The 15000-nt window shown below is 34.4% G+C and overlaps 1 protein-coding gene across 1 annotated transcript in view; it reads right to left on the bottom strand.

The window, feature by feature from the left end:
- Window positions 1–9408: 9408 nt before the first annotated feature.
- Window positions 9409–15000, bottom strand: part of LOC144433207 (potassium channel subfamily K member 18-like) — a 9692-nt gene continuing 4100 nt past the window's right edge. The window contains exon 2 of the mRNA XM_078121516.1: window positions 9409–10403. Within this exon, the coding sequence (XP_077977642.1) occupies window positions 9409–10403 (995 nt within the window). The remainder of the gene's footprint in view (window positions 10404–15000) is intronic.

The raw sequence follows: 15000 nt of genomic DNA, 5'->3' as shown, positions 1-15000 counted from the left end.
ATGATAGTACATTTACAAACTTAGTACAGTTTTAACATGGGAACAGATTAAAAACCGAGCTTTCGTTCAAGATTTAAACTTGCAACTACACTACCTACATGTACAGATCATATTGACGATTTAGTTAACAAAACAATGCATTCTCATGTTCAGTCGTAATTAAGCCAATTTTTAGTGAATATATATTTTGGTATTTGATGAAAATAATATCCCTGTTGCGGCTATTCAGCTTTAAAATCTGATAGTGTGTTTTTAATAGTATGTACATTGTTTATTCCCAATAATCGCAAGTTACAAAAACGGAAGTTAGAATGTGAGCTTTATATCAATGATGAAAGAGTCAAATGAGGTCGAGATTTGCAAGGTGAACACCAGTGTATAATTTTCGCGCTTATTTCAATAGAGGGTATATGTACTAAAATATCCTGTCACTCAAATTTACACATAAAGCGTACATATAGATAAATCATACTATAGAACATTATGACTCCTGTAGGACTTATAAAAGAGGCAACCTATTTTACAGGTGGGCGTCGTGATGTGAAGATCTGTGATAGTACAATTCCAGGGTAGAATTTAAGAGATTGTCCGTACATCATCAACTCTTCTCCTTCAATTGCATTTAGGCTTGTTTAATGGGGCATGGTGTACGTGACGTGTTTAATATATAAGGTGATAACATGAAATTTACGATGTTTATTTATTATCAGTAAGGTCACATTTGTCGTAAAATAGTGTTTTATGCCTAAAACCTAACTGCAATTGCAACACATTTAAGGTGGACAGCAAACGCTTCGCTGTGCATTCTCTCTGAGTATATTTATCTCTTCAACTCATATTTTACCACAATGTCCTATTTAAGCACACAAACAATGTCTTCGCGAAACCATAAAGTTAAGCAAACAATTATGAGAGCATTCATCCTTTTCTGGACAAGCCTGATTAAAGACCCCTGATTCAATCCCAAGTTCTCACATTAGCACTATCTTGTCAATGGATAGAATTATTCTCTTTTCCAGAACAAACCTTTTTAATGGCCTTGCCTGACAACTGACAATTTTCTCACCCTTAATGTAATCCTAATCTCGACAGGGTCCGTTATACAACAATCGTAAAACAGTAACAACTACTGTACTGATATTTTTTAACTTCCCAAACGCCATTTTTGTTGTTGCTTTGCACTTTTACAATATATAGAGGCTGGTTAAACTGATTCAGAACGTCATCTGGCCGAACAAAACCTTTCTAACACTGCTACATTTTATATTCTTGCACAACAAATCTTACGTACATTCCTACATTTTATCGTCTAGCTACAAAAAATCCTTGAAACATTGCTACATTTTATCGCCTGCCATGAGAAATTCCTCTTACATTGCTACATTTTATCGTCTGTCATGTCATTGTTGTTGCGTTCTTTTTTGCCTGTACACATATTTTTATTTCCGTCGGTCTGTCAAAGCATGCATATTTTAGCTTCTTCATACTTTGATGTTATTGTAGAGTTAGTAAAATGTTGAACTGTTCACTGCATAAATATTTATATTCTATTTCTGGCGTATCCCCAATACTCCATGTAAAGTACTAAAATCCATCTCTGGGCTAGATTCGTATACAATTCGTATTGTGTATTCATATTGTATCGCGTCTGATTGACCATACAACGTACAACTTGCTTGTGTGATTTGCATAAAACTTATCTAAAATCCGATCGGTTATACGATAACTGTTGTTATTTACATAAAACTTATCTCGAACCCAATTGGTTATAAACCAATTTTACTGCTTTGAATAATACTATTGTCGAACCCAATTGATCATATAATATGTACTTTTTGAGATAAATGAAGATTATGTTATTTATACTTTCTAAATAATACAACGTCTCAAATATTGGTGAAACATCCGTCAGAAAAGGTATAATGTATTTTAATACTATTATTTGAGTTCCAAAGTTGTTAAACCAACAGTGGAATTCTTTTGTCCCAATCAGCGATATTTAAAATGCATAGCGATGTTAAATAACTGAAGACCCATGTCCTTGAAAGTGTTGTTGGTAAATAAGTTATCAAAACGAATGTTTTATTGCTGTTACTACAAAGAATGAGTGGTATTTACATTATGCCTGCTAGTTATTCGCCATCTAGGAACCGGAATTTCATCAAATGTTACATGTGGTATCATTGTTTTTGAGTGTTATGGAGTTTTGAAATGGTATACTCCCCAGGGCGATATAACCCTGATATATATTTGCAATGTACCTAATTTTAGTTTGGCCACTCTTTTGTAATGACTGCTTTATGTATATTTGCATGGCATCGTATGAAAATGTCCTGGTATATCAATTTTCATTACCTTTATGTGTAAACCACACCTTGGAAAAAAAGGCATTCTAGTAATATTGTGTGTATACATCCATCTACCTACATGTATGTATGTATGTATGTATGTATGTATGTATGTATGTGTGCGTGAATGAATGTATGTATGTATGTATGTATGTATGTATGTATGTATGTATGTATGTATGTATGTATGTGTGTGTGTGTGTCCCCCATATCTATCTATCTGTCTGTCCGTCCGTCCGTCCGTCCGCCCTATCTATCTATCTATCTATCTATCTATCTATCTATCTATCTATCTATCTATCTATCTATCTATCTATCTATCTATCTACCTACCTACCTACCTACCTACCTACCTACCTACCTACCTACCTACCTACCTATCTATCTATCTATCTGTATGCATGTCTATCTCTGTGTCTGAGTGTCTTTATGTCTACCTTTTTATGGCCTTGCCAGACAACTATTTTCACACCCTCACTGTAATCCTCTCGAAATTACATACTAGACATGCAAACCCCCAGCAACTACTGGTATTTTCTTAACTTCCCATTCGCCATTTTTTTGTTGCTTTGCACTTTTACAATAGAGGGAGGTTAACCTAATTCAGAAGGTCATCTGGCCAGACAAAACATTTCTAACATTGCCACAGTTTATATTCTGGCATAAATACTGCTACATTTTATCGTCTGGACAAACAAAACCTTTCTAACATTGCTACATTTTATCGTCTGGACAAACAAAACCTTTCTAACATCGCTACATTTTATCGTCTGGCTAGACAAATCCTTGTAATAGTATTGTTATATTATATATATCGTCTGGCATGACAAAATTCTAATAACCACACCACATTGTATCGTCTGGCTTGACAAAACGTACGTATAAGAGATACAATTGAATGCGTTTAAAGGGGTCATCGAAAGGTAAATTTGTCATGGTTTTGCACTAATCTCATGCAAATAAAATGTAGCAATAGTAGTTCTATAAAAATTTTATAGGATTCTACTGCACTTGTACTAGTACTGTTGTAGTTACTTTATTTGCATTCATTCAATCGTAGTTAATCAGCTTAATGATGTCTTTATGACTGAGTAATAAATCCTCTTGAGTGTGATAACCACCTATCCCTATGGTGATATTACAGCGTATCTCTTATAACCTTACTGATTATAACGTGCACCGGCCCATGTGTAATGTAAACCTGTCCTACAAGTTTACTTTTTGCGTAATCTAATGCTCTAGCAATATGGAGATGAAAACACATCTCTCAACTCTTTAGTTGGCAAAGTGCCAAGAAGATGTACGTGTATCTAATTATAATCCAGCCGATGCGCTAAGCAATTAAGTTGTTGAGTCATCTGTGCATGAATTCTAACGATCAGAGTTCTAAAAAGTTGTTATTTGGCCCCTATAAAATTTAATATATTAACTAAATTTACATTAGAAACAAGCAATCTCGAGAAAATCCTACCCTCTTGGTCCAACTCAGCATGTACGTGTCTGCGTTTTTTATACTCTTTTGTGTTAATGATAAAAGTTGTAATATGACACGGAAGAAATTCCAAGTTGTACGTGTTCAAACAGAAAATATGGACTTCATATCCTGGTCTTCTACGCCACCACAACGTGTGTCTACGTCATTGATTCTGTTATGCTCAAACTATGAGTCGTTCAGAAGTCGTTATTTTCAAATATTTTCTTGCACAGATATATGCAATCATATTATTCTCCAATATTCTATTTTTTCATTCTTGACCAAAAGGGTTTGGCAATACTCGTCTTCGACTCGTAGTGACAAGTCCCTTATTATGTCACTCCATATTTTATTCAGATGAAGGAAGAAATAAATAGGGAATACGATACCACTTCATTAATTATTCACAATTATATGTGAAGCATTCTTCACCAAGTACAGCGCGATGATGCAAGCGTTCCTTCTCATCGTAACCGCACCTTGATGTATCTGTAAACATCTCAGATTCGGTATCCGCCTTCGGTATGACAACTGTGAAATCCAATTAACACTTTGAGACATGTAATCACACCTTAGGAGGTGGACATATTCTCCTCTTGATGTCTACTGGTGTGATGAATGACGCCAATCTGTAACTGCTTCCATCATCAACGACGTTCAGGATGTTGCGCAGTCACCGTATCCCTCACGATAGAGTATAGCGAATCATACTGATTCAGTTTGTTCCAGTATTAAACTAGCTGCAAAGTGTTGCAGACTACGTATTGGTAATTAAATATTCCCTAAACTATTTCTTATAGGTGACTGGAATACATAATAAACAGCCAGTTAACACGGACTGTAGCTTAAGAAGAGAACTCTTTAAACCTTTGCTATTACTCTGTTCAAGAAAATTCTTCTCAGCTGAAATCAGTATAAGAAATCAAGGGGGTCACCATACAATTATTTGAAATAGAGGTCACAGCGAAATCAAATTTAGTCATTGTGGAATCCAATATGGCTGACGAATTATACATAACTCTGTTTGGGATATAAGATGTTGACGTTTTCTTTGAAAAGAATTGAAGATGGTGAACTCAAATTTATTATTATTATAACTTCCTACGGCAAAGTGTGGAGAGAATTAAACAACTTTAATATTTAGGGAAATTTGTCCCCGAGGCTAAAGTTGAAACATATTCATCGAAAATTTTACTATTTCAAAATCGCCATTATCTCATTACCGACAAATATTTTAATCCACTGACATACCTGAAAAATACATTATTTGTAACAAAATGTATAATATTTGCTACTGTACAATATATATTACTTGTTACAAGGTAAATATTATTTGTCACAATATATATATTAAGTTACAATGTATATACAATTTTCTTACAAAGTATGTATATTATATGTTACAATGTATATATTATGTGGCAATATATATATATATTAAATGTCACAAAAGTATATATAATTAATTACAGTGTATATACGATTTGGCGACGGACCGCAAAGATAATGGTAGCTCATGCAAAGAATAAGTAGCAACATTATCAAGGTTTTTGTCATGTTAGACGATACAAAGAAAGTGTTGGAAAGATTTTTTGTCGAACCAGACGATAAAATGTAGCTAAGTTATTCAAATTTCTATTAAACAGACAACTTGTTGTAAGTCGACTGACTTCATTATATAATCATAATATTGATATCAAATAAAGAGCAATGAAGTTACAAGAAAGTGCAACTTTGTTGAAGAGATGGATTCTTATGTAATGTGTGTAATGGAAAACAGGTTTTTCCATCCTCAATTTTAAGACGATCCCAAGTGAGAAATATCTGACTAAGTTCCAATAGAACCAATTGAAGGCAGAGAAATCGCAACTCGCTTTATTCGAAAATAAACTTAATATGCCTTTGATGCTTCTTAACAGACCAATGTAATATTATCGTATATGAATTATGTATCACGATAGATCGGTTAAGTACACATCTCATAAGAATGTAAATAGATATCGTCATTGTATTTCTAACTATAAACGTTAAAGCCCCAAGGGTTTCGTAAAAGTTCAAGACACTTTTATTGTCAATTTGGAGCGCTTTTGTGCGTTTCATAATTTTTAATTACGTTCTCAGAGTATTCATATTTTTCAATTACGTTCTCGGGGTCACGCATTCACGACCACTTCAGCAGAACTAATGTAGAGAGAGAGAGAGAGAGAGAGAGAGTGTGTGTGTGTGTGTGTGTGTGTGTGTGTGTGTGTGTGTGAGGGGGGGGGACTAAATCATGACTTGTTCACACCAAATTCGTATTCACACGGAACAACAATCATCCTGCTCCCTATCAGACACTCGTTGTGGCGACAGTGTGTTGCAACCCTTGCAAACTAGGGTAGCATATAAAGAACGGGATCAAAAATCAATTGTTTATAATTTGATTTTGTTTTAATTCTCATATACAATAACAAGGACTTGTTGCCATATCTTGCATATCCACAACATCTACAATTAGAAAAGGGAGACAAAGCTTGACAGATTTAAGTTAGAGTGTATTATGGCTGTATTGCATATATCATCAAAAGTCACACATTAAAGACTAGAAGTAAATTACATGGAGAGGGGACCGGTGTCGTTCAGACGTTCAATGCATTGAAACAATTGACACTTCAGCAAGACCTTGCACAAATGGTAATGACCTTCCCCTCCCCTGTCATTAGAATATATGTGATTAAATTATCATTGCAAAATAAATGCACTCCTCCATATTGTATGCATAATTTAACAAGTCTTCATTTTCTATCGCATTTTACACAATCAGTCGACACAATCTGATTAAACTCAGAGGAGACTATTTAAGATAATGAAGAGAAGAGATGAGTTAATACCTGATATATAATGTAAATATTGATAACATGAAGAACTACAAGATAAGATATGACATGATAAGATAAGATATGATAAGATAAGATATGGTATAGTCTAGACTATTAGTTATACTATGGGTTTTAAAATGGATGAACATCTCAGCTTGTTGGAAACACGTTTTAAAACAAATACATTACAAATAAAGTGATTGCTTCGCAGCTTAAAAATTGACAATATAACACAAACATGAACAGAAGTTGTAATATGGATGAAGAATTGGTATTTATTTTGAGTTTCTAATTAATAACAATACTTTAGTATGTTTATTTGCTGAAAAGTATAATGTGAAACAACATTTACCAAGTCTGTATTTGTAACTAATTAATAGCGGTTCACTAAAAAATGTGTGAAGTATTTGTTAGTGAACGATTGGAAGTAACTTTACTTGTAAACAAGTAATTACTGGTAAACACAAATTGTTACTTGTAATTACTGGTAAACACAAGTAATTACTTGTAATCACTGGTAAACACAAGTAATTACTTGTAATCACTGGTAAACACAAGTTATTATCAATCGATTTATGCAAGGTAATGTTTTAATATTATGGTGCAGCGATAGATGCATGCACAGACAGGATATGACGTAATCATTACTTATGTTTACAAAGTATGTTTACAAATTACTTCCTGTACGTACATACAATAACAAACTTTTACAAATACTATAGCGTTTTCTATTATTACTTTACAAGGATGAACTTGGCTTGGTCTTTGCTGTTTGAAATCACATTCTGTTTTCAAGTAGAAAACACCGTCTCGGTAAAGTTAATTCAACATATAATTTTAAAAAATCCAAAATAAATACCCATTCTTCACCCATATTGCCATTTAAGGATAATTCAACAACAGTGATGGAAATTCGTTCAATCAGAAAAAAATGTATATGTTTATATCTATGTCTGCTAATATTTATGAAATTTGTTAAACTTTCATTTCGACAATATTCTGTAATACTTCTAGTATGAAATTGGTTGTACTGGAAGTTGAGCTTCGTATCATTAGCATAAATTGTATTTTCAAGCTTTTTCTGAATACAGTGATAAATAGTTCATCTTTTACGCTTATAAAATAAAGAAAATAAAGAATTAAAACATTTAAAACTTGCTACAGCAAATCACAGTATTCAACTGAACATACTGAATGTTTTTTTTGTATAAAAAATGCCCTTTTTATAAGTACATCTTCACAGCATCTTGATGATTGGTGGGTATGTTAGACGTCTGAATGATAAGTACTATTTATTAACCAATAAGATGCAACGTATCTTATAATTGATAAGTACAATCTATAACCTTTGTTTTGATAGGCTATTAATACTGTTATAATATTATTACTATGTTAGATACAGTTTCTTAGCTATGTTGAAAGGTGTATATAATTCGTTATTGCACTATTTCTAAACTTTTGTGATCTATTTGTTGTAATCGTGTAATGCAATATCGATTTGTTCTATTCGTAAATGGTAGCTGTAAACATCTTAATATTAAAAACAACCTTATTATTTGTACTAGTATTAATGCATTGATCTGTTTGATAATTTTTTGTTTGTGTTTTAGTCGTTTTTGATTGTACATTTTTCCACAGCATCCCCCATCTAGTAAATTGATTATTCTTTTCATCTCTGATATTTATGGTTTTATCAACTTTATCTGCTCATTCAAACATGCTTCGTCACTTATGTTTGCAACTGGAAAAATCCAAGCAGGTATTTGAGATTATTTATGAAGTATTCCATTTATTTTGTAGTGACTCAGTCGCCATCAAATCTATTTGGCAGACACAAGGGGTGAGATGAGCAGTTCAATGTATGTTAGAAAAAAACCCAAAAGTATTTCAGTTTGGGCGTGGGGAGGATTTGAACCAATTAAGTTCTCTGCATACAAAAACGATTTCACTTTTAATGGAATCTGTTTAATGAAAACCGGGAAATGGGAGAATTTTCGCTATAGTAAATGCATTTAACACTAAAACATTACAGTGTAGATAATTTCCCCTCACTAAACACTGGCTTTGTCATGATTTGAAAGTGATTGTGCTGTTTGAAGCAATTTCCCCTTTTGGCAAATTAAGTTAGAAAGGGGACGTTTGTGGTTGGAGGTCTGAGAACTACCTAAAAATAGTTTTTTTTGTTCTACATTGAACTGATCTCGCCCCTAAGTAAGGAGTCCAATCTGTAACTTTATGGGTTTGGTAGTTACTTTGATGTTGTTTCATTATCAAATATCCGTATTCCATTCAAAGTATTAGATTTTGTTGAATTATGTGGTAAAGCGCGAGCAGACATGATCAGAAATTGCTTGATAAGAAATTACTTGATAAGACGGCATACATCTTTGAATATCCAAACTTTGTTCAACACACAATTCTCAATCATAGTACCGACCCCAGTGTGCATACTAAAACACCCCTTCTCCAACTACACTGTGCTGACGTCTATTTACTCCCAAAAAAGAGTGTTTTTATATTTAATCGACTTTAGTAGTCGAACGTTTGTCTCAGTTACAGACTGTACCTTTTGACCTACAGTAATGTTCTTGACAATGTCGCGATTTTAAGCTTTCTGCGATTTGAAGAAATCTTGGTATTGTAACTATTTGAATGTCTACCTTGTATGTAGACGCGGCTTTGCTAAGTAATCAATGTAATACTTTGCCGGAAACAAACTTCAACTTACTTACACATCAGTTTTCTGAGTACAAGCACACTTTGGTAGACATTGCCTACACCGACCAGTGGCTTCATTTTGTTCTTTCACAAATGTACGAACTTTGCTTTTCAGTTGATCTCTGGCCAAGTTCAGTGCAATGGCCATGACTACAAGTCCAAACACAATATAGCAAGACACAAAGGTCTGCCTTGCTACTATTTCTTCGTCCGTCAACTTCCCATGCTGATCTGCCGGGGTAATGTCACCAAAACCTATGGTCGTGAAAGTAATGATACTAAAATAAATAGCATCGATGTATGACCATCGTTTTTCTAAAAACATCAGCATAGCAGATCCTGTTGCAATGTATAACAGTAGCACAACGACAATGAAGGTAACAGGTGCGTTTTCGTAGTCTTGTTTCACTTCATCGTACACTTGTCTCTCGGACGGTGAAAATTCTCTGTCGTGGTCTTGTACAGAGTTGGGTCGTTGTGCCGTTTGATTTCCCCAACCGTGATCACTGTCTTCGCATTGTTCACCACCACCACCACCACCACCACCACCATCATCATCATGCATTGGAGTATTTCCTTCTAATATCGTATCTTTACTTGGCTCATCTTCGGCGTTTCCGAAGGTTTCATCGACGACCTCCGTGTCGGGAGTTTTCTCCTCTGCTATAAGCGTCCCAAGTTCTTCAGGATTCGATGAATCTCTCATGTGTGTCACTTTTCTCGATGAGACATTTTCGTCTGAATTTTCGTTTGAATCACGGGCACGGCTAACACTGTTTCTAGTATTCATATGAACCACTGACGTGATATCATCTGTGCGTTGTACAATGAATGTTTTGCAGCATTTGTATCTCTCGTTAATCCGTCTGTGAGTGTATTTTAGAGGTACGGAGATGAGCTTACCGAGCTTCGCCAGAAAGACAACGAAGAGTGGGATACCGATAATTGCATAGAAGATACACACAAAACGACCAGTGACTGTAACAGGAGTGATCGTACCATAACCTAAAATAAATAACATTATAATCTATCAAATTCTTTATATATGTTAGATTTCAATTAGTACCCAATTGTTGACCCAGATTCATGTCTATAAGTTTACACAAATGCGTATACGTAAGTACATATACCTACCTATGTATCCACCCACCCATCTACACACACACACACACACACACACACACACACACACACACACACACACACACACACACACACACACACATTACAAGCAATACACTCCCTAAGAAAAAGTAACATCATCGGCATTTCAAATAACAATTCTTTCATAGATGGAGGCGAGATAATCATGAGCACGCTATTGGTTATTTATTTCACAGCTAGGTATGTCAGTGATATACTTAATATTTTCAAGACATTGTAAGTGTAATTGAATTGAACATCAATGTTTCATTTGGTATAATTTCTTGCCAATGTCACTTCTTGTGTACATGGCTTAATAAATAAATAATAATGATAATAATATATCGAATGTACATACATACATACACATCTACATACATACATACACACATACATACATACATACATATACACATATACACACATACATACATACATACACACATATACACACATACATACATACATACATACATACATACATACATACATACATACATACATACATACATGCATACATACATACATACATACACACATTTTAGAACATGGGCTAATGGGATTATTTTTACTCATCACATTGTCTAATTTTGCAGTTCTTGGGGAATTTTGCGTCTCACTGTTGTTACATCGGTTAGGGGTAGTAGTATGGTAATTAGGTTTTGTGAGCTCAGACCATGTCCATAATAATAAATAAATGCTGACAACAATGTAGTGAATTACTTGTCAGGTGTGATGTGAGGAGAGAATTAAGTCACAGTGGGTTTCACAGAAGTAAAACGGGAATAGTTGGGTATTAAAGATATATTGGGGATAATGTTTTGGGGATGTTGTTGACCTCGATGCCGACAATATCTGGAGTGTGCCTATCTAGTGTTTGAGAATTCATGTTCTGGCCTTGACCTCAGCCAATGGGATCTAAACACGTGTTTGATTAATGCAAGTGCTGCTTTCACGCAAATTCACTACGTTGGTAGTTGAATGTGGTGGCAGCGGTGGGATTAAGTCCTTTAAACCATTGATTCTGGGACTAGTGTCCTTTAATTTAACAATAATAATCTTTATTCGTCCAAATAAATTGGGAAATGTTTTCATTAATTTCCATGTCTGACGGCATTGAAACCAAGTTTTTGAAATATTGTAATGTGGAGGGTCATGTTTTAGAGAAGGGAGGAAGGATAATTTGACGACGGAATTTGGTGGAGGGTTATATTTTACGCAACAGCCCTGGCCTGATTTCACCCGAGCTCCCCTGCAATTACTGAAGGCTCCCTACGTACATTGAAAATGACCTTATAAAGTGTAAGGTAAAAACTTCAAACCGAAATCGAAATGATATTTGACACTTTTACAATCCTTGTGATGCAAATACATAAAAATAGCAGACAATGGCAAAATGTATGTAAGTTTGTATGAGGTATGATAATTATTATTATTCATACGAAAAACATTCATCATATTTAAATGCGTTCTGGTTTGTTTGATTTCTTAGGTATATATAATTTAATGTTGATAAATTGTTGTATAGCAGCTGAATTTTTAAGTGTGTTATAAAATTAATAAAGAAAAGTGCTTCATTTTGTTCCGCTCGTCTGCATATTTGGGGATATTAAAATTAATAATGTATTTCCCTTCCATTAAAATTCTAAAAACATAAGTCTCTCAAAGGAGTAAAACACACGCATATAATTTGTATAATGCATAACTAATATGATAAATGACACAGTTTAAGGTTCAGAGCAAGGTCAGACGAATATGGGGAATATCTGTTAACTTAAATAACTTGGTAGTAATTGATGTCATATTCAAACTAAATAAAAAGTATGTATGTATGTATGTATGTATGTATGTATGTAAATGTATGTATGTATGTATGTATGTATGTATGTATGTATGTATGTGTGTGTTTATGTATGTATGTATGTATGTATGTGTGTGTATGTGTGTGTGTGCGTGCGTGCGTGCGTGCTGTCTGTCTGTCTGTCTGTCTGTCTGTCTGTCTGTCTGTTTGTCTGCCTGTCTCTCTCTCTGTCTGTCTGTATGTATGTATGTATGTATGTATGTAAACGTGGTCAAATTACTTCGTTGTTTAATTGAAATTTATATCCTAGTTTGTCAGTGGAAGAAGAAGTCCACACCTCCTGCCACACTTGGTGTTTTTTGAAATCGTTTAATCATAAATGATCCTGTTGATGATGAATGGACAAGTACTGGGTTGATTGACAGTTTAAATAAACCATGACGTTTGTGTTATTTTTCTAATTACATTTTCATTCCAATTTACTTATATGATGAGTTATTTAGTGCAATGTAGAAACTTACCACCCTCCCATTAATCTCGGCAATGTGTACCACACTGCTACCCACTATGTGGGTTATATCATGTATAATTTCAAGAGACGATCATTTATACAGCTTCTTGATTTCCATTGATACAAATTGTACTTCACTGAAACAAACTGAAGGGTCTTGTTGTGTTTATTTTTACCTTGTCGTGAGGGATGTGTCATTCAGCTTAACTGACATACATACATACATATATATAGACATACACAAGTAATGCCCAGAAATCTTCAGATGTTATTCACTAAATTTTACTTCTTGCAGTCAAGAAAACATGAGTGGACTATATATAAGGATCATTATCACTACGAGTCGATAGACGAGCAGAAACAAAATCCTTAGGACAGGAGTATTTCCGGTTGAAGGAAGAATCACATGGGGGGGGGGGATATCGGCGTTATTACAAATTTCGGCAATTATTACAAATGTCGGTTGTACATACCCCCACATCATTTTCAAAAATTCGTGAAAGCAATGGCGACTAAGAACACTTTGACACACATTTCGAGCACCGCTGAATCGATTTAACGTAGGCGAGATTTGTCATGACATAGAACGACCAGAGTATAAACCTATATTTTCTGTTCGAACGCGTTCAACCTGGCTGTGATTTGTATATTCATGGATTATTATGATCATTCATATGTAAGTTTTGTAAACGTTTTATAGGAAACCTTCGAAAACTACATTATTCGAACAGTACGTCAACAGGTGGAATTCAACACAGCGATGACCTTTGGCACGAACTGTTGTCCTTTGACCTATCGTCAGTAACATCAAAATGTAGAATGCTGGTAGATCATGGCTGTATACTAGGTATGTCATCAGATACGTACGACATCGTCAAGTCGCCCAATGGATCTAATTCGCTACGTCAAAAGTGTATCGCAACACCGACAGTTTTCCTTTCTATTGTTGTGAAATAAAAATAAAAAGCAACAAAAATATCCGGGCCCTGCTCGAGTCTATTGTAATGTATATTCGAGTTCCCATGGTGTATTGGTCATCTTGACTGACAATTCATGCATATACGTATTTTCCTGGTAGGTCAAGCAGATATTTAAAAAACAAAAAAAAAAAAAAACAGACGTCCAACTGTCAATCAGCGAAAAACGTCTGTCATCCAAATAAATGAAGGAGAGAAATATACATGACAAACAGTTTGATGACTCTGATGATAACAGACTCGTACCATGTTTCATGAAGTTGTTATTTTACTCTAGTTTACAACAGAAGGGTCTAAAACCAAATTTAGCAGTATTTGTTTTTCACAAAAACATGTACTAGTATCTTTTTTCAAAAATCATAGATGTTTACAGTAATTCTAGTGAAAATTGCATAAGCCTTTGATTCTATGGGGAAAAGACAGTGTGCCCTTAGTCTATAAGTATGGATTTATTTGCATTTCAAGGACTTGAGCCCATGTATAAATGGAGTGTCACTTCTATCATACTACACACATTACTAGCTCGACTAGACACTAGTCGTTGACTTTCAAATATAGTGATCATACATAGACCAGGATGATATTACCATTAAGAACTGTACTTAAATGCAATTGGAGGGATAATATAAACCAATGACGTTATTATAACATCCAATGTGACTTACATTCAGACTGGAAATTATGTGGTATATATATATAGTTATGTATATATTACAGTCGCAGTTACTTAAATTTGATAACCATTCTCTATTTAAGTACATTTTTTCATTTGTAGATGATACTCTAGCAAGTATCACAGCTAGATATCTCAGTGATTTACGTAATATTTTCAAGACATTGTAAACATCAGTGTTTCTCTTGATATATTTCCTTGCCAATGTATCTTGTACCCTGGCTAATTATTCAATGGTGTTATATTCTTCCCAGGCAGAACTTCATACACTCATCGTTTATGTTTTGATTTTCGATAAGACACCCTGATGCTAACGTGACTTGAAGCTGACAAGTGTCAACAAACTGGATACACGGCTGTGTCAACATTCAATGTCACACACGTATATCGCTATGTTGCACGACGAAAATAGCAATTACATCACAATGGACAGTGTATTTCATACCACTATGTATTTGCTTGACATTATTATGCAGGACATTCATACTACAAACTAC

The sequence above is a fragment of the Glandiceps talaboti genome, chromosome 3 (assembly GCF_964340395.1).
Source record: "Glandiceps talaboti chromosome 3, keGlaTala1.1, whole genome shotgun sequence".
Classification (NCBI taxonomy): Eukaryota; Metazoa; Hemichordata; class Enteropneusta; family Spengelidae; genus Glandiceps; species Glandiceps talaboti.
This window is presented reverse-complemented; position numbering and strand designations above follow the sequence as displayed.